This window comes from Pholcus phalangioides, unplaced genomic scaffold (assembly GCF_987345545.1).
Source record: "Pholcus phalangioides strain wild (caught in Gottingen) unplaced genomic scaffold, Ppha-v1.0 ptg000007l_1, whole genome shotgun sequence".
NCBI lineage: Eukaryota > Metazoa > Arthropoda > Arachnida > Araneae > Pholcidae > Pholcus > Pholcus phalangioides.
This window is the reverse complement of record NW_028301600.1, coordinates 58,480,184-58,498,639: the sequence shown is the minus strand read 5'-3', so window position 1 is coordinate 58,498,639 and position 18,456 is coordinate 58,480,184. Positions and strand designations below refer to the sequence as shown.

The 18,456-nt window shown below is 35.8% G+C and overlaps 1 protein-coding gene across 5 annotated transcripts in view; it reads right to left on the bottom strand.

The window, feature by feature from the left end:
• LOC149085545 (uncharacterized) overlaps nucleotides 1-18,456 on the bottom strand; it is a 166,487-nt gene that overhangs the window by 36,840 nt on the left and 111,191 nt on the right. For 3 of the 5 annotated variants that reach the window (XM_089233614.1, XM_089233617.1, XM_089233619.1), the window contains 3 exons: nucleotides 12,791-12,910; nucleotides 8,536-8,673; nucleotides 2,417-2,539 (listed from right to left, as the gene is read on the bottom strand). In XM_089233614.1, the coding sequence (XP_089089740.1) occupies nucleotides 2,417-2,539; nucleotides 8,536-8,673; nucleotides 12,791-12,910 (381 nt within the window). The remainder of the gene's footprint in view (nucleotides 1-2,416; nucleotides 2,540-8,535; nucleotides 8,674-12,790; nucleotides 12,911-18,456) is intronic. The other 2 variants (XM_089233618.1, XM_089233615.1) reach the window with 2 other exon arrangements.

The window sequence follows — 18,456 nt, the reverse complement described above, 5'->3', positions numbered from 1 at the left end:
TAGATCGGTGTTAATATGGCGTGGCAGCTAACATGTAAATTTATCAATGGTTACATTAAACACACTATGTGTGTGTGTGTGTGTGTATATATATATATATATATATATATATATATTTATATATATATATATATATATATATATATATATATATATATATATGTTACTGCCAAAGCGTTTTGGCCAAAGTCCGATTTGCAGATATGATTCGATCTTTGGCTGACCAATTTGCCAAGTGGCTGGAGATTTCTGGCCAATGTTCGATGTGCTGATGTAATCTATTTTCATCGCTAACGTGTGATACGTGGCTATATACAGGGTGATTCAAAACTCAACGTACAAACTTTTAGGGGAGGTAGAAAACACAAAAACAAAACAGAATCACATACGAATGTATGACCTTACTTGCTAACCGAAACAGCGACCTAGTCCATACTCCGAAGAATTTCTAACTGATAGGTCACCACCGGGGTAAACGAATGTATGACAGGAAACCCCAACCTGATCAGCTGGACGATAAACGAAGATGCAGAAATGACAATGGGTGAAAAAACTCTTTATTTAGCGGTACTTTTACACGAGGATAGTACGTGTACACGTCCAGTTTCACAAGTGCTCAAAGTTCTTACCATCCACGCCGCAAAAATCTCTGTCGCAGCTGCTTAACATGTACACGAACTGTCCTCGTGTAAAGTATCGCTAAATAGTTTTTCTACCCATTATTGGCTTGTCATTTCTGCATCTTCGTTTATCCTCCAGCTGATCAGGTAGGGATTTCTGGTCATACATTCTTATGTGATTGTTTTGTTTTTGTGTTTTCTATCTTCCCTAAAAGTTAGTACGTTGAGTTTTGAATCACCCTGTATAGTAGCTGTATTGGATTAGTTCCACGTGACGAAAGAAAAAAATTTGAGAGAAGGAACTATTTGTATAATAAAATATAGACAATTTTTCTGTCAAATTTTAAAGAAAAAAAAATGATTACCGCATCGTGACTGCGATATGATTAGTTGCCATAGCTAACGTGGGCATGATTATCACGAAACAATACTCTAAATAGCGATGATCTCAATGTTGCACCCCTGATCTACCCGTTTTTATACAGGTTAACTTTTTCGTAAATCAGACGCTGCAGTCCTGCGCAGTATGATATTTGGCAAGGCGAAACAGGAATAATCTCCGAGTCGAGTGTCAATGGGGTCTGGTGCTGTTGCACTCTTCTTAATGTTCAAATGGCGATGACATCGTATCTTGCCTTTTCTTTTCGGACTTTGACCCAGGATCTCCAGACATTTCGCGAACTGGCTGACCAAAGCCCAAAATTCGACCATTGCCGGGGCAATTTGCAACGAAATTGGCCAATTAGTGAACTGTCTGATTTCGGGCTTTGGCAGTTACATGTACTCGTTACGGATTGCAACTCTTATTGGCACGAAGGTAAAAATTAGCAGGAATGATAAATGATTAAAAAGTAAGACTTGCACGAGACATTATTCCTTGATCTCGCATACAGAGGAGTAGGGCTTAGTATTTCGTTCAGCTGCCATGATTACTAACACGTCTTCATAGATGTGAGCGAAATGGCAGGAAGTGAATATGTCTGACCATGGCCTAACAGCCCGGAAGGTGTATGTGTTTCATTAACATTATACGTTGACGTTTTGTGAGAGGGAAAAAAATGCATATCCTTTGATATATATTTGTCTTTAACTCCTCTGCGCCGTCGTACGTACCCAGTACTCACGCATTAAATCATCCGCCGTCAACTCATATCTACATTTTTTAAATATTATTTCACGATCTCTACATCATACGAAGGAGGAATAATCTGGCTTTGTACAATCATAATTATGTTATTTTTATTGATCATATTTTATTGTGAGCGATGAGCGTTTACTGCTTAACACGTATGAATCCGAGATATTATTGTAAAGAGCATGTTTTTCAACCCCGTTTTAATAATTTTAGCGGTAGAAGAGAAGAAAACGATTTTACCCCAAATAAAATATCATATAAAAATATAGGTAATACAAGTGATACCATGTAATATTATAGACAAGACGTTATTTTATAAATATAAAAAATTTCAAATTAATTCAATGATTAGTTTAAAAGTAATAATTTTTTTACTTAACGTCTGCGAAAACCGGCGATCTAATTTAAATATCCTCCGACCTACAAGATGCAATTCATTTAAATATTCTCCGGGCGTGAGGGGGGGTTAAAGCAGCGCGAGTGTGTTTTAATTACTTTCAAATGTCTCAAATAAATTTCGAAACGGTAGATATATTCAGAATGTACACGGAATAATTGTCATAAGTGAAGCAATAAAAATAGAATACATTCATATAGGTATCTTGATGTGGCAAGTAAATATACATATTTCATGAATTTTGATGAGGGGATTATTTCTTACCATTACACGAGATGCCATCTCGGTCGAGTGAATATCCTACGCGGCAGGAGCAAGAGTACCCACCGGGACTATTATTGCAGTTTTGCTTGCACTGGGACAAGCTACGACGGCATTCATCAATATCTGTGAAATATAGAAAACACGTTCAACGATTTATCACCTACGTGAGGTAATAACGATCATTGCTTCTAGCAACTGCCAAATGCAAAAGATTTAAGAAAAATAAAATGGTATACTCGTATAGAATTATTCATGATTTGGAGCCGATTCTATTTAACTCCATAAAAGCTTTGGATATATAAGACTGATTTTTTTTTTATTTTCAGATATCTCTCTCGAAATTAGACGGATTCAATTAACTCCATTCACGACGTTCTTATACGCAACGATCCTAACTTAAAAGCAGCCAAATATTTTATTATGATTTATGGGTATGTGGTAATTAAGCAACTTCTACAACTCAAAACCACAACTCCCGCTTTTGAATGAAAGTTTTTCATACCAATAATAAGAGGACATCTAAATATTGTCTGGGAAATATAGTATTAGCCATTTTTGTTTGAGCAGAAGTAAATAAATATGAATAACCGAATTTCACTATTCTGATTTTCTCGAGATTATGACCCAGCCTTATAGGCCGTCTCTTGGCGGCGGATCCTATTATATTAAGATTACGATCCGTTCTCAACAAAAACGATGCCAAGGAATGAAAATATCGTGTATAGAGTAACTAACAGTACCCCAACAATGTTGGAATGCGGGATCAACATTTTCTCGAAAACAATGCTATATTCAAGTTTATTTCTAGTCCCTTTCATATTAAACTGCTATTTAATTTATATCTATTGGATATTTTTTGTGTCGATCCCGCATTTGAAAGTTCTTATGTACAGCGTGTTACTATATTTTTTACTCCACCACAGCAATTTCTTATTTAATATATTTCTAAAGAAAAACCCATTTCTCGCTCCGATACATATAACCAACGTTCGGATTTTATCCATTCAGCACCACTTCCTTTTTACCTGCTAAGCCTTTTCAAAGGCTTAGCAGGTAAATGCATGCTATCACTGGCGGGAGATATTGAATCCAACCCCAGTCCACTCCCCAACACGCTCTCGAAACAGATCAAATCTTTCGTCTGAAACTTCTACACCATCAGATAATTCATCCATTCTCCGTAATATTCAAGATACCTAAGTAGCCAATTCTTGACCAACTTACCCTCCTCACCCGAAAAACAAGACTCATTCAGTCATCAGTTAAGTGGATTATCCCTGCGTCTTAGTGCAGTTGAGGAGAAACTTTTTCCCGTAGAAGAATTCCAAAGACAAGTCTATGACCTCTCCTTCAATCTATCCGAAATCCAATCTTCCCTCACTAATAAAGTTATCGATTTAGAGGACCGTTCCCGTCGAAACAACCTGATTTTCCGAAACATCCTTGACGAATTTGACTTTGAGTCCCCCTCCACCATCGAATCCAAAATCATTTAATGCTGCTCCGACCACCTAGACATAAATATTTTACCCAGCGAGATAGACCGCTGTCATAGAATAGGCCCTAAAAGGATCCACGGATGTAGACTTTCCATTGTAAAATTCAATAAATTTAAACTCAAAAGCGAAATATAAAAAAAATGCCTTCAAATTAAAAAACAGCAATATATTTATCTCGGAGGGTTGCTCCTATGATACTCGCAAATTTCGTGGACAAATATAGAGGGCTAGCCAAAAATTCCGAGATGAAGGTATTGAAGTAAAACTTCAAAATTTTGCACTTATTAATAACATTAAATATGTCTGGCAGACCAGTATTGACTACATTATCCCCATCTCTCCCTCTCATGGTAGTACGAACCCTTCTTTGACCTCCCTTTCCTCCGAAATCCCTACGGTGCCGCCTTTAGGCCAATCCGTCCACACAACTTCCAAATTAAGAAATAATACCTTTGAAATAGGAACTATTAATACTCGTAGCCTAAAATATAAAAGAGAATTTCTCGAATCATTCCTGCTCATCTATAATCTCCACTTTCTGGGAGTTACAAAATCATGGTTACATAATACAAATTTTAATTCTGAAATTTTATCACCTCAATACAATGCTTTTCAAAAAGACAAACTCTGGGAGGCACACAATGTCATACCTTTCTTTAAAAATTCTATTCCTCTAACTGAAATTTCATTAGATTCTGACCTTGTAATTGTTGGAGCCGAATAGCTTCAACCAAACTGCTACCCACTTGCCATCTTTACTATATATTTTTCCCTTGCTCTTCAGACTTCCACCTTTTTCAACAACTTGAAATAATTCTTGAAATGTTTACTAACACACATTCTCTTATCTCCGGAGACTGGAATCTTCCGGGTATTGACCGGAAAAATATAAAATCTGTCTAGCAATCACCGAATTAATTAGCAACAAAGTTTTAGATATCTTCCTTAAATTTAACTTAGAACCAACAAAAACCAAATTTCACTCCAGTTCTACCTTAGATCTTATCGCTACCTCCAATCGGATCCCTATCCGTAATACTCCCATCTTCGAGGGTTGCTTCAGACCATAAAATCCCATACCTCAACCTTTCCCCCCTCCATTCTATCTTGTTTTACAAACTCGTAAACCTAAACGTAATTTTAACAAAGCAAAGATTACCCACAAATGCAAAATATACTTTTTGTTCCCACCTCAATGATTTCCTATCCATATTCTCTTCTAAAAATTTTCACACCCTTTGGAGCACTTTAAAATGTATTATAGAGAAATGCTTAGTTACAGTACCAATTGAAAAAGTGTCTTCTAAGTATTTTCTTAACCCGTGGATCACCAGAGATATTATTCATCTAAAGAGGAAAAAAAATCCGCTGTACCGCTTTCAAATGTAAAACCAACAAATCCAACTCACTTAAATCTGTAATTTAAACTTCCACCCGAGACCTCAGAAACCTCATTTCCGCCCAAAAGAACAAATACTTCTCTCACTCACTACCCCATTATTTAAAAACTAATCCAACAAAGTTTTGGAGTAACCTTAGACCTAAATCTGTTAGTCCCACTTCCCTCAAAAGTTCAAATAAAGATATATTCTCTCTTTTGGAGATGGCTGCGAATTCAATTTAGCGTTCAGATCGGTTTTTTAATAGACCCCTCCTCAATACTCATTTTTTGACTATTCACAACTCATCCCCAATATCTTTCTCCAAACAGGGTATCCCTAAAATTATTGGAAAAATTGAAACCTTATTCTGCTGGCCCCGATGACATCCCTAATTCTATTTCTAAATTTTGTGCTGATGAAGTCTGACTATCTTTTAATTTTGTTCAATGTTTCCCTAAATACTGCCATCCTACCCAATGACTGGAAAACCAATAAAATTAATCCAATCCACAAATCAGGTCCATTTTCCAATTCCCTTAACTTAAGGCCAATAACAATCAACTCCTACTGTTCTAAAATCTCCGAGCATATTGTAGCAAAAGAAATCAGTATTCAACGAACCTACAAACTGTGATATTATTTTCCTAGATTTCTCCAAAGCTTATGATAAAGTATAAAGTTCCCCCATGATAAATTTCTCCCTGAACTCTCTAATCTTGGCTTCAACGTACAATTACTTAAATGGGTGGAGGCTTTCCTAAAATATCGTAAACAGTTTGTCCATTTTAAACATAACTCCACATCTGCCTCCGTAGTGTCTGGTTAAAATCCCCGTTATTATTCTCAATTTATATCAATGACCTCCCAGAATCTCTTTCAACTGCACCACTAGATTCCTTGCAGATGACTGTGTAATTTACCGTATCATTCTCCAACAGTCCGATTAAGAACTCCAACATAACGTGGCTTCCATTGCTGACTGGTGTTCATTATGGCTGATGCCTATCAATATCTCAAAAACAGTTCACGTGAGAGTTACCTGTAAATTACTTCCTCTTGAATACTCTTACTCCATCAATAATTTGCCGTTATCCCAAGTTTCTCAAATTAAATACCTCTGTGTCATAATCTCAGCCGACTTACGTTGGAACAAACATGTTGAGTACGCTTACCAAAAAAAAAAAAAATGTCTCAAAAAACTTTTCTTCTTCCGCCGCAACATTCCACTCGGGATTGGAAACATTCCATACTTTGCTACCAAACGTGTATCTTTCCCGTTCTTTCCTACGCCTCTGAAATCTGGGACTCCTACACCTCCAGTAATATAGACAAACACCTACCAATCCAAAATAAATCCACCCAATTTGTCCATGACTTCTGGTCATCTTTTGTTTCCGTGCCCGAACTTAAAAACGAACTTAATCTCTCCTCCCTCTCTCCACTCTTCGTCTCATTTCTCGATTAACCCTATTATATAAGATTTTCCATGGTCATCTCAACTTTTATACTTCTGGTATCCTAGCCAAACCATCCTACATCTCCAGAAGACTCGACCATTTCCTTGTCGACTCCTCCACTAACACTAGTTTTTTGTCAAATATCAAACAATATCATTGCCGCTTTTAATCGCATTATGTTGTATTGGCTCCAATGCCAACAATATTCTATAAATAAATTAATAAACAAAACAGTAACGACGTTTTATTCTTTTTAACTGAGCAAAAAAGTTTGTCTCATTATTTCTAAAGTTAAAGAAAAATTAGCGTGAAAAATATTTATTTTTTGAGGAATCATTATATCTCTCTCTGCGAATCGCAGTATAACAATTTTTCAAGAAGCACCAAATTGTTTTATTAAAAATTTAATTTTTACGATATTGCATTTATTCCTCATGGATGATTGAACAGTTAAAGAGTTGAACTCATAACAAAAAAAAAAGGAAGAAAATAGTATTTCTTCCCGATACAGCACCAACTGTCTCAAATTAAAAACTAATACAGTCACTCCTCGGAATATCATGCGAAAAGGCTAGTCTGAACTGAAATTTCTTTTGGAAAAAATATATAACGTAAGATCATTATTATATATATTGATATACATAATTATACAAGGGTGGTTATAAATAAACTACTACTTTACCAAACACCAACTCTGGCCATATCGGCTTATAAATAAACTGACACTACTCAGACGTATGCAGCGCCTATTCTGATGGAGGTATTTGGATGGGACTTGGGATATGTGAACCATTGGAAAAGAAAGTTTCAATAAAAAAAAATTAGTTCACTTTTGATCACCAGGTGGAAAAGTGGTGCTTTTTATCACAGTTATCCTTTTCCCATGGTCCAAATAACGTATATACCAAGTTTCAATGAAATACATTCATTACAACGGGCATTACATAAGTCGGAATAGTGTCAGTATAATCAAGCTGAGTAATGTCAGCTAAATTATACTGATACTACTCCGACTTATGTAGCGCGAGTTGTGGTGGATGTATTTCATTGAAACTTGGTATATACGTTATTTGGACCATGGGAAAAAGATAAATGCAATAAAAAGTGCCACTTTTTCACCGGGTGGTCAAAAAGTGAACCAACTTTTTTTTATTGAAACTTTCTTTTCTGCATGGTCCATATGTTTCATATACCAAGTTTCATCAAAATATCTCCATCAGAATGGGTGCTAAATACATCCGAGTAGTGTCAGTTTATTTATAACCACCCTGTATCAATATTTGTGATTAACAATAATTAACCCTTTGACTATATAATGTAACGGATATATGAGCCGCACAGTTCCATTCCGTGTCATATGTGAGCCAACGACGGAAATGGAAACCACAAAAAAATGTCAGTGTGTTAAAAGGGTTGTTTTTAATCTTATAGTGATTGTTTCACCATTTAATTTTTCATTCTGCTCTATAAGACAGAAGACATAAATTGCTTCCTGTTAGAATTGCACTAATAAGAATTGAAATCTTAGTGTTCACAAACATGTTCACATGCCCATCATAATCACGAACTCTACGATCGAAAACCATGAGACTTATGGTAAAATGATCAATTACTATATTATATTGGTAAGATAAAATACGGGATGAACAGGCACATTTCTAAAGAAGATTAGAAATAGATGCTTTTATTCACGTTGAATGTTAGACGAGAAAAATATTGATTCCGCTCAACTTTGTTTCACTGAACGTGAACAGCGCATTTGTAAAATTGAGTAAAATTACCTTTGCATGTTTTTCCATCTGCATCTAATTCGTAGCCCGCGTGGCAACTACATTTTGGTCCACCAGGTCCATGCCTGCAGATCTGGTCACACCCACCATTTTTATCGGCGCAAGAGTTCACTACTTCCATTTCAATTCCTATGAAATACAAAATCGGTTGGCGTGTCAGAACAGCGAGTGCAAGGAAACGGGAATTTTCGCGTCTCATATACTCAGGCTCAAACGTGCAAGCAAATGCGATAAAATTTTATGGGATGCTATTCATTTTTGCGAATTTGAAAAAAAGAACCAAAACTTTTGATGCCTAACCATATCAAGTATTTCTACACAGGTCAATGGAGAGGATGATATAAGATATTTCTGCCTTAGATTCACTTCAACAGTTTCAAACCTGAAAACGACAATCTATGTCATACTGTATCCGTCCAAGTGAAAACGAATTACATAGCTTTTAGATTTCTGAAAATATTGTTTTTGATCTGATAAATAAGTTTAAAAAATCAGTTTTGGATCAGAAAATGATTTTGTAACTAAAATAAATGTTACGGAATACTATGAAATGAATTCAAGTTTATCCCTATTGTATAATAACTGGTGTTCAAAATCAAGAGAATATGCACTTTTTGTCGAGTATCTGAAAAAACTAATGGAAAACAATGAAGTTCAGTGTGGATTAGTTATATAAGAAAAAAATTTATAAAATACTACAATCACGGTAAAGCACTCCTGATCGTCAGGAAGCTCATCAGCACATGAATGTTCAAAACATACGCCCATTGGCGGATACAGAGGCTTTACCCAAAAAAATTTTGTTGGCGTGTATTAGAATAGATGGAAGTGGAAAATCACCCCCCGTTCACTATACACACCCTTGGTGTGATCCGCTCTCCTCCGTTTGAAGAGCCTATACAGGGTGGTAACTATCGACCGCCCAATAATTTTACACACGTGATTCCTTGTGAAAAACTGATACGGAAAAGTGTTTTCAGTTTTCTGATCTGACCCATAATTAATAAGCTACAACGCTTTAAAAATTGATGACGTCACTTCGAAATCTTGCCAAATTCAGCAAACGTACACCAAACGTATAACTTGGAGTTTTGGAAATGCTTAAAATGTAATAACCCCTATAAAGAAATTCGGAAAAACCAAAGATATAAAAACCAGTTTTTTTTTCTCGCACTTTTGAGGAAAGAGAAAAAAACTTTCTTTAACAAGTCACACAATGAGAGAGAGAATATGTTCTTTGCATCTCACAACGTCAGCTTTACAGCAGAGGCTCCGACATGAAGAAAACATTAGGGAACATTGAAAGAGTTGCTGGTCGTCCCGTATATACGGGGTTAAAGCGCGTACGGAAGAGAGGAAAAGTACATTGCATTGTTTTTCCAGAAATTATTGGGGGAGGGGCCCAAATCACTTCAGCTCCTTGGTTCCGGCGCCTATGCTTTATACAGGTTATAGATATGCGTTAGTCATTTTGTTTTATTCTTCAGAAAGTACTGCGTCTATTTTTTTTTAAATTTCTGATTCCATGGCATTCATCATACAAGAATATTGTCACATGCACTTTATATAGGTGCAGGGGCGCCTTAGCCCGGTCGATAAGATGCTCGCCTAAAACCAAAGGATGTTTAGAGGTGTCGCGAGTTCGATACCCGGTTCATCTTTGTCAGAAAACTTTCCTGACAACAAAAAACGGCGACTTGACCGCAGCAAAAAATTGCTACCGCAGGGAGTTCCCCGATCGAGGGGTTAACGCACCAACCTCTCGATGAGTATAAAAAAAACAAGCCTGCCGTTCGGAATTGGGAATAAATTGTACGTCCCGGTCTAATTAGCCCTCGTGTGCAGAAAATGACCGTGGTGCGACAAAAATGATCAAAATGATCAAATATATAGGTGCACGTCACTCACACTCACTCTGTAGTAAATTGGCCATGGCGATAGATCGAAGTTGTGCTCGGTTTGAAAAAAAAAAATTTCTTCCTTTTACTAAACTACCCTTAAAGAATTTTGGGAGGTACGAAGTTATTCTTCAAAATTATTTTTTCGAATAATACTGTCTCTAATAACTGCCGTTTGTGAGTAGATTACAATAGCCAAGTTTTAGACCAGAGAAAAAAAAAGTATAATGGGGCTGCTGGTTTCAAAACTGGTGTTCGTTTTGCCGATTTGACTATTTTTCGAGATAATGCATAATATCAATATTTCAATATAGTCTGCATCCAGTAATTTTTGCGCAGAAATTTTTTTTCATTCAACATGTTACCACATTTATATCATTACCAGACGTCAGTGATCTTTATGTATTAAGTTTATTAATGAAAATTTCGCACAGTTTGAATGTGATTTGTATGCTGCTTATGACATGAGCGGATCTAGAGAGCGCTGCTGAAAGGGGTGATTTTACAAAAAAAAACTAAATAATAATAATAAAATCACCCCCCCCCCCAAGCAAAATGTGATTAATGAGATTTTCGGAACTTTTATATGCTGATGCTGCATTTAATCAATCCGTTGAAAATTACCTGTATCAACGTTTTTGATGAAATAACAAAATAAAGAAAATTTGAGAAAACAAGAAAATTCGGTGGGGATGATGAGCTGCAATTATCCTCCCAAAAGCATCATACACATACTCAATAGGATTTAGGCTTGGAGATCTGACTGGCCAATCTAGCGGATACCTCCACTCTCGAGATAATCATCGACTAGGTTAGCGCTATTTGGATGGCCGACTGCGTTCATGAAAAGCCGAATATGGCTGTAAATCTTTATCCCTCTGAGCAGTCAAGAAACCTCCCTTTGTCAAATACATAAGAGGTTTGCAAGGTGCAGGCAACACCAGCGTTATGGAATAATGTTCTTTCCGAGGACGAATCGCGAATCAGGCGCGCCACTGATATTCAACGTACCGTCACCTAGAGAAACCTGAACCCCCCCCCCCTCCCTCCATACCTTTCCATCAACATTGGAGAAAAGGCAAGGAAAAATCCTGGACAGGCGTCATCAGGGCCGCAACTGGGGGAGCAGGCGGGTCTGCTGCCCCGGGCACTGGACCAGGAGGGGCGCAAATTTCACACTTTTACCTCTCTTTCAATATTACAAGGGGGAGCAAATTTCACACTTTTACCTTTCTTCCAATATTACAAGAGGGCGCCAAAATGCTTGCTTGCCCCTGCTGACCAAGCTTCTTGTTGCGGCTCTGGGCGTCATGTTGGACAGCCACATATCTTTTAATATACAAGAATTACAGAAGACTGGATGTTGTGAAGATATTTATTACTTGAGATGTTAATTTTTTAAGGAAGGAAAAAACTCATCTCTGCCTCTACCGGGAGTCGAACCCGGGTCCCTTGATTGCCGGACGAGTGCTCGTCCGGCAATCGAGGGCAGAGATGAGTTTTTTCCTTCCTTAAAAAATTAACATCTCAAGTAATAAATATCTTCACAACATCCAGTCTTCTGTAATTCTTGTATTAACAAGTGGAGAGCGACATTCATGTCATATCTTTTAATATGTTTGATAGAGGCTTGATGACTGCTGAAACTCAGTGTGCCCTAATTTCATTTTTATCCCCGACCACGTTCGTACACAGATCACCTGATCAACGATTATTTTATAAGTGAAGATGAATTGGGCAGCTAGATCTACAGGACTAAACTCTTATTGAATATGTCTGGGACACTCTGGGGAAGGCAATGGCAGCTCCCCACCCATTAGTTCTAGTATATCTCACGCAAACTATAACCTTAACATTTGCATATGTAAACAGATTTCTAACATTGAAACAAAGATTCCCTTTTTGATGGAATTATCGTCCAAATTTTATTGCCAACAATCCGTCCGGAAAGAGCAATTTTCGTTTTGGCTTAAAATATCGTTGATACCAATGATTTTGATCATTTTTCGTAACAAGCTCTTTTTATGCACTCCGATGGGTTGCCTGAACATACTTCAAAGTGAATTCAGAATGGTTATGCTTCAAGGCTTGGATTTCAACAGTTTGTTGCACCAATTACTCGATTTCCAGGTGACGAGAGTGAGTTTGTGAAGTACGAGCATTATTCTGTTTGATCTAAGTATTGATCTCGGTGCATTTTCCACTTTTAGTACTGTATACGTAACGCGGTCGACGCAAGTACTGACACAAGTATATTATACGCAATTGCCTTACAAACATAGTTGTGTGTTGATTTGTTTCAAAATGTAACAACTAGTTAGCTCGTGAATTTAATTAAGTTGACTCACTGAAGCAGGAATGTCCATCATTTCCCAACTGAAATGTGTGATGACAGCTGCAGGTGAAAGATCCTGGAGTGTTGTGACAAACATGAGCACAGGGATTAGATGTACTGCACTCGTCTAAGTCTGAGAGAAACAACAGATTTCAAAAACATTAACATTTGTATATCATACAGCTAATTCTTTTATTTATATTTACCTGAACTAGATTAAGAACGAAACAAATAAAAGTATGCATTTTACAACAACATTGTACTTTTCATCAGATACAGTATTTAATTTTTTTAAAATCACATGGGAAACATTAAGCTAATTTTTACTACGAATTTGTTAATTTATTGAGTGAAATAAAAATTTGGTAGTCATCTCAGTAATTTTATATTCTTATTTCTCTCTCTTGATATAACACGGGTTTTCGTGGTGAATAGAAATAAATTTTTACATTTAAACTAACGACATGGAACCTATGAAAAAAAAAATATATGCATGCGTCATATATGATCATTTAAAGTTTCTTTCCATACTATTGAAATAGCCTTTGTCAATTATAATGGTGAGACTAATGAGAATATAAAATGACATGAAAATGAAACTTTTTTATGCTCAAGAAAATATTTCAGGAAAGTTCTATTCCTACAATTTGGCAAAAGGATTTTATTTTCCATTCAAGAGGGAACTCTCGGATCTTTTAACAAGTGCAATTTTCTTTATTTCACTTTTTATTCTGTAATGAGTTATAGTAATATTGATAGCAATATAAGTTTGGGAGGTTATAAATATGAAGAGGAAAAATGAATGAGAAAAAAAAATAACTATTCAAAAATCCAATAAGTAAGGCATTTTAAATAAGGAAAGAACATAACTTGAATTAATTTCTCACGAAGTACCACTTATACAACAAAACTTTAATAATTCGAACCGGAAAAACAAAAGTCTTGAATTGAAAAAAAATGAATTTGGTAATGCAATTTCCTTCAACCGACAGAAATTTCAATATTCTGAATTTGACGATCTCATTAAGCCAAGTTAATTGGAAAAAATGCGGTATATTTATTAATTTTCAAAATTTTGCATCAGATAAAAAAATCTATATTTGTGTAAAATTAATTTTTTATCTGTTAACTTATCTGTTGCTTATTTAATAAGTAATGGTAAATGGCTCAAAAATTTAGCTCTAATGCATTATACCATGGGAAACCAACTTGAGTAGACCCAAAATAATAATAATCTATTACATTGTTGCGCTAAAACATAGGATTGCACAGTCCTTCAAATGTTTTTTGTAACATATGCAGTAGAACCTCGATTATTCCGAGGCAGATTATCTAGATAGCCCAGCTTATAGAGTGACTCAATTTTCCCGAGAATAAGTTTTTGTATTGTTTCACTTTCCTGATTTTAATTGTAATTGTTTGACATAAATAACAGAATCATATATACAGGGTGATTGTAATTAAAGTTCCCGTACTCTGAATAATTTTTTTCAAAAACATGCGCATCCGAATATAGCCAAAATTTTAGGATATCTTAATGAGGCCATGAGAGAGAGATTTATGAAATGAAAAAGTTCAATTTTAGAACACCAGGTGAAAAAGCAGCACTTTTTTTATTTCAATTTGCATTTTCCCATGGTCCATATAGCGTATATACCAAGTTTCAATGGAACACGTCTACCAGAACGGGTGCTATATAGGTCTGAGTAGTTCCAGTATACTGGCACTGCTCAGACCAATGTAGCACCCATCAGTGTACTGACACGATTCCGACATATGTAGCAGCCGTTCTGGAGGACAAATTCCATTGAAACTTATTATACACGCTATATGCTCCAAAGGGAAAAGGAAAATTCAATAAAAAAGCTCCACTTTTTTACCCGGTGGTCGAAATTGAACTATTTTTTCCCCTCTCCCATGGCCTCATTAAGATATCCTAGAAATTTGGCTGTATTCAGATAATTCGTTTTTTAGAGAAAACTACTCAGAGTACGGGAACTTTAATTATAATCACCCTGTGTACGTGCATAATATTTATTTCTATAATTGTGGTAACCAAACAGCGATGAGATTTTTCAACTATGCGGAGAAATTTTTTTTCGCTTTATAAATGGTAAAGGCGGATGCTAATGTTTTTACTCTAATATACAAGATGTAAAAGAAAACCAGAAGCGCCGGACATATATAAATAATACAAAGAATCACAATGAATTCGAAAAAGAAATAGTGACAAATATTTTGATTTCACAGATGTACCAAAGTTGTTTGAAACTTCGAAGTATAATAATAGAAGATCGTATAAATTACAGCACTTACGAGTTTACGAATGACATTGACAAGTTATATTTATAGCAGACGCGCGAAACAAGATATGTTTGGTGATACATTCAACAGTTTTTCATAATGATCTAAATACAAGAGATTATGATGTACTTGAAAAGTTATTACAAGTTTTAAAAAAGACACTTGCTAAAAGTGGAGCTCTCATATTCATTTCTTTTGTTTTTTTAACAACTTTCAATGGAACCAATAAAATACCACGTATTTGTCGAATGAAACTTGAAACCGATATGGAGTACGAAATGCTTTCCTGAAACTCAAACTTCATGGAAAGCAAAAATGTGCTTTTAGCAACTTCAGCTGTGGCATATAGTCTTTTGTATCCGTCTCAAAAAACAAAGTTTTCTAACATTCCTCCTCTCGGATACAGTATTGAATATTTTGAGAATATTGAGAAAAGGGACGTCTCATAAACTGCGTAAGGATATTTTTCATTTGCCACTATTTTTATATTAGACATACGGATTTTCTTATGCTCCCAGATCCTAGCTACATCGGTAGAAGAAATTTTCCGATGCCATCAATTAATTTTTTTAAATGTTTCTTACGTTCAGAGCAGATGATAAATATTGAATTTTATTTTTTTTGATATCTTAACGGGAAAAATTAAATCCTACAAGCTCCCGATATAACTGTTTCAAACTTCGTTTTCCATTGTATTTTTTTGTATGAATAATTAATTCATACTGGAGGTACTGTAATGATAAGGATATTCTGATAGCTCACTTTCAAAGCATAAATATAAAAAAAACCAAAATAAGTATCAAAAGGTTTTAGCAACTGGCTGTTGCGAAGATGAATTTTGTGAAAAAGAGAAAATTCATCTTCGCAACAGCCAGTTGTTAAAAACCTTCGTATGGTAGCGGAGAGTGACGTCGTCCTTGCAAAAAAGTATCGGTTTAATTTTTTTGTCAGAAATTTGTTTCATCTTCATGTAGCTCAATAGTTCATGCCAACAATAGCTTTTTCCTACAGGAATGACAATTTTGGTGTTGCCGTTGTTTTCATAGAAATTTCAGTAACTTAATAATACTTATGTTAGAGTTTTTGAAACAGAGAACTATACTGAAACACTCTGTTGAAAATTGATAGATTACTAATTAGGACTAACACGGCACCCCTCCCCATCCCCCTTACGAATACCCTATAAAAATTTATAAAACACTGAGAAGAAAGCATTTATTCATCAAGTTACTTGATTTATTTTACTTCAGGAAACGCTATTTTAAATACCCATGTAAATAAATTTATGTTCGACTTGGTTAAGCTATAGAAAACTGTTTCAGTGGTTTCGGTCTGGGTGCCATTACATAAATTGAATCGACCTATTTCTTACCAGACATTTACTTTGTCGACCTCTCCTCTCCACCAGTTTGTCCCCCAAACTGCCCCGTGTATCGGTTTGGTAGCCAGCTGTAGAAATTTTCTGTTCGCATTCCGATGACTCTTCTATTCGAAAATTTTATTTGTAGACTTTCTGCATCAGCTTTTAGCATCAGATCTATCCATAGACAAGTTCATTCTTTCTACTTGGACTTTTCTCTCAAGGGTCACATTTCTGATGCACTCAGACAAAAATGGGGAATTCTAACCATTCGAAATGTGGCTTCATTACCCCGGGGAATTATAAACCCAGAAGCGAAAAAGAATACAATGTAGTATCTTTCTTGCTTAAAATAGAGAAAATAACCATAGTGACCAATGCTAAAGAAAGGTTAATACCTAACAATGAAATGCTTTTTTAAGGAAAAATAATTCCCACAGATACTTGGAAAGAGATCGAGGAAAAAAAATTTAGTATGTCGTTTTATATTTCTCAGAATGTTGCTTACGTGAACCAGCATAAAGAAGGCGTTGTCTCTCTCCAACATGAAAAGTCAAACGAATTTACTCAAATTACTGTTATCTTTGAATTCGAGAATCCCCGAAGAAAAATTCGCGTGCAAAAAGAGTTCTTCCCTCAAGGGAGAATCTGTTCCAGAAACAGAGCAATTATCATTCCATCTTTTTATCAACATCTGATTCAGTGACAAACAGGTAAAATGTTTCGTGTTACAAGATGATGCCGGAAGTTAAGAAAGGAAAAAAAAAGAAGAATTCCGACTATATCACGCAAGGAGATTGGAATTATAGATTAACGTTCCAACTAGCTGAAAGAACATAAAATCATAAAGGTTTCCTAGTGTTATTTTTCGATATGGTCAACTCTCTCGGAATTCTTGAAATTGATCCGCGTAGCGGATGTTAATCGATCAGTGTGGAAATGGGCTACTTGATTGAAAAGATATTTTAAAGTAAGGGAAAAACATTTCTTTCTTAGCAGCTCTCTACAGTATTTTTTTTCTATTTTTTTTCGTATCAGGAGTATCGGTTGAAATTTTTGAACAAACACAGTGTCGTGTGCAAAAAACAGATAAACTATGTTATGAATTAGACAGCTTTTTTTCCCTCAGCCCAACATATCAAGGAAACAGCTATTTTCTGACTATTATGCCGAGGTGAACTCGGAAAGAAAAGTCATCTGGGAACTCGAACCCAGGCCCTCTTGCAAACCGGGCAAGCATGCTTGCAAGAGGGCCCGAGTTCGAATCTCGGTGGAGAGCAGAGGACTTTTCTTTCCCAGTTCGCCTCGGCATAATATGCAGAAAATATTTGTTTACTTGATATGTTATGAATTATTAATCTCTTTACACCATTTTTTTTATTTTCACTATGTTTTCATTAATGGTTCTGAAGAACTTTATAGAATGGTAATCACGAGCACAACTTGTTTGAACAAGAGTTATTCTCTCTCTCTCTCAAGGAATTCAGAGGGTCACACTTTCCCCATGTTTTCACTGTGCTGAGGATGGAACCCAGTGCATTTACACTATCCCCCGTAGCATTTGCTTTATTAACTGTGGTAGGAATGGAACGAAAGAGATAAATCTCCTGAGTCAGCATTAGCTGCTTTTATTAACTGACATTGTATGAGGCAAATGAGAAAGGAAATATGAATTTTTTCGGACTATCAAACTTGAGAGGTGAAGCAAAGGACCCAACACTTCATCACCTCTAATGATAGTTTAACTTTCAATGTTGGGCCACTGCAAGGTAGATATGCTAACGATTCTTTTTCCAAATCTTACTTCCTGACGAGTCCGTCTCCACTTCGGTTATTTGCCCAACGAACATCTTTACTGACTTTTTATTTGTGAATTTGACGAAAACTCGGTCACCAACCTTTGCTTTTAAAATGTTTTTTGACATTATCTCTATGAGGTTTCATTCTTCCTCTATTTCGAGGTATTCATCTTATAAGCCAGTAAATATGTTCGTTGGGAAAATAACCAAAGTTGA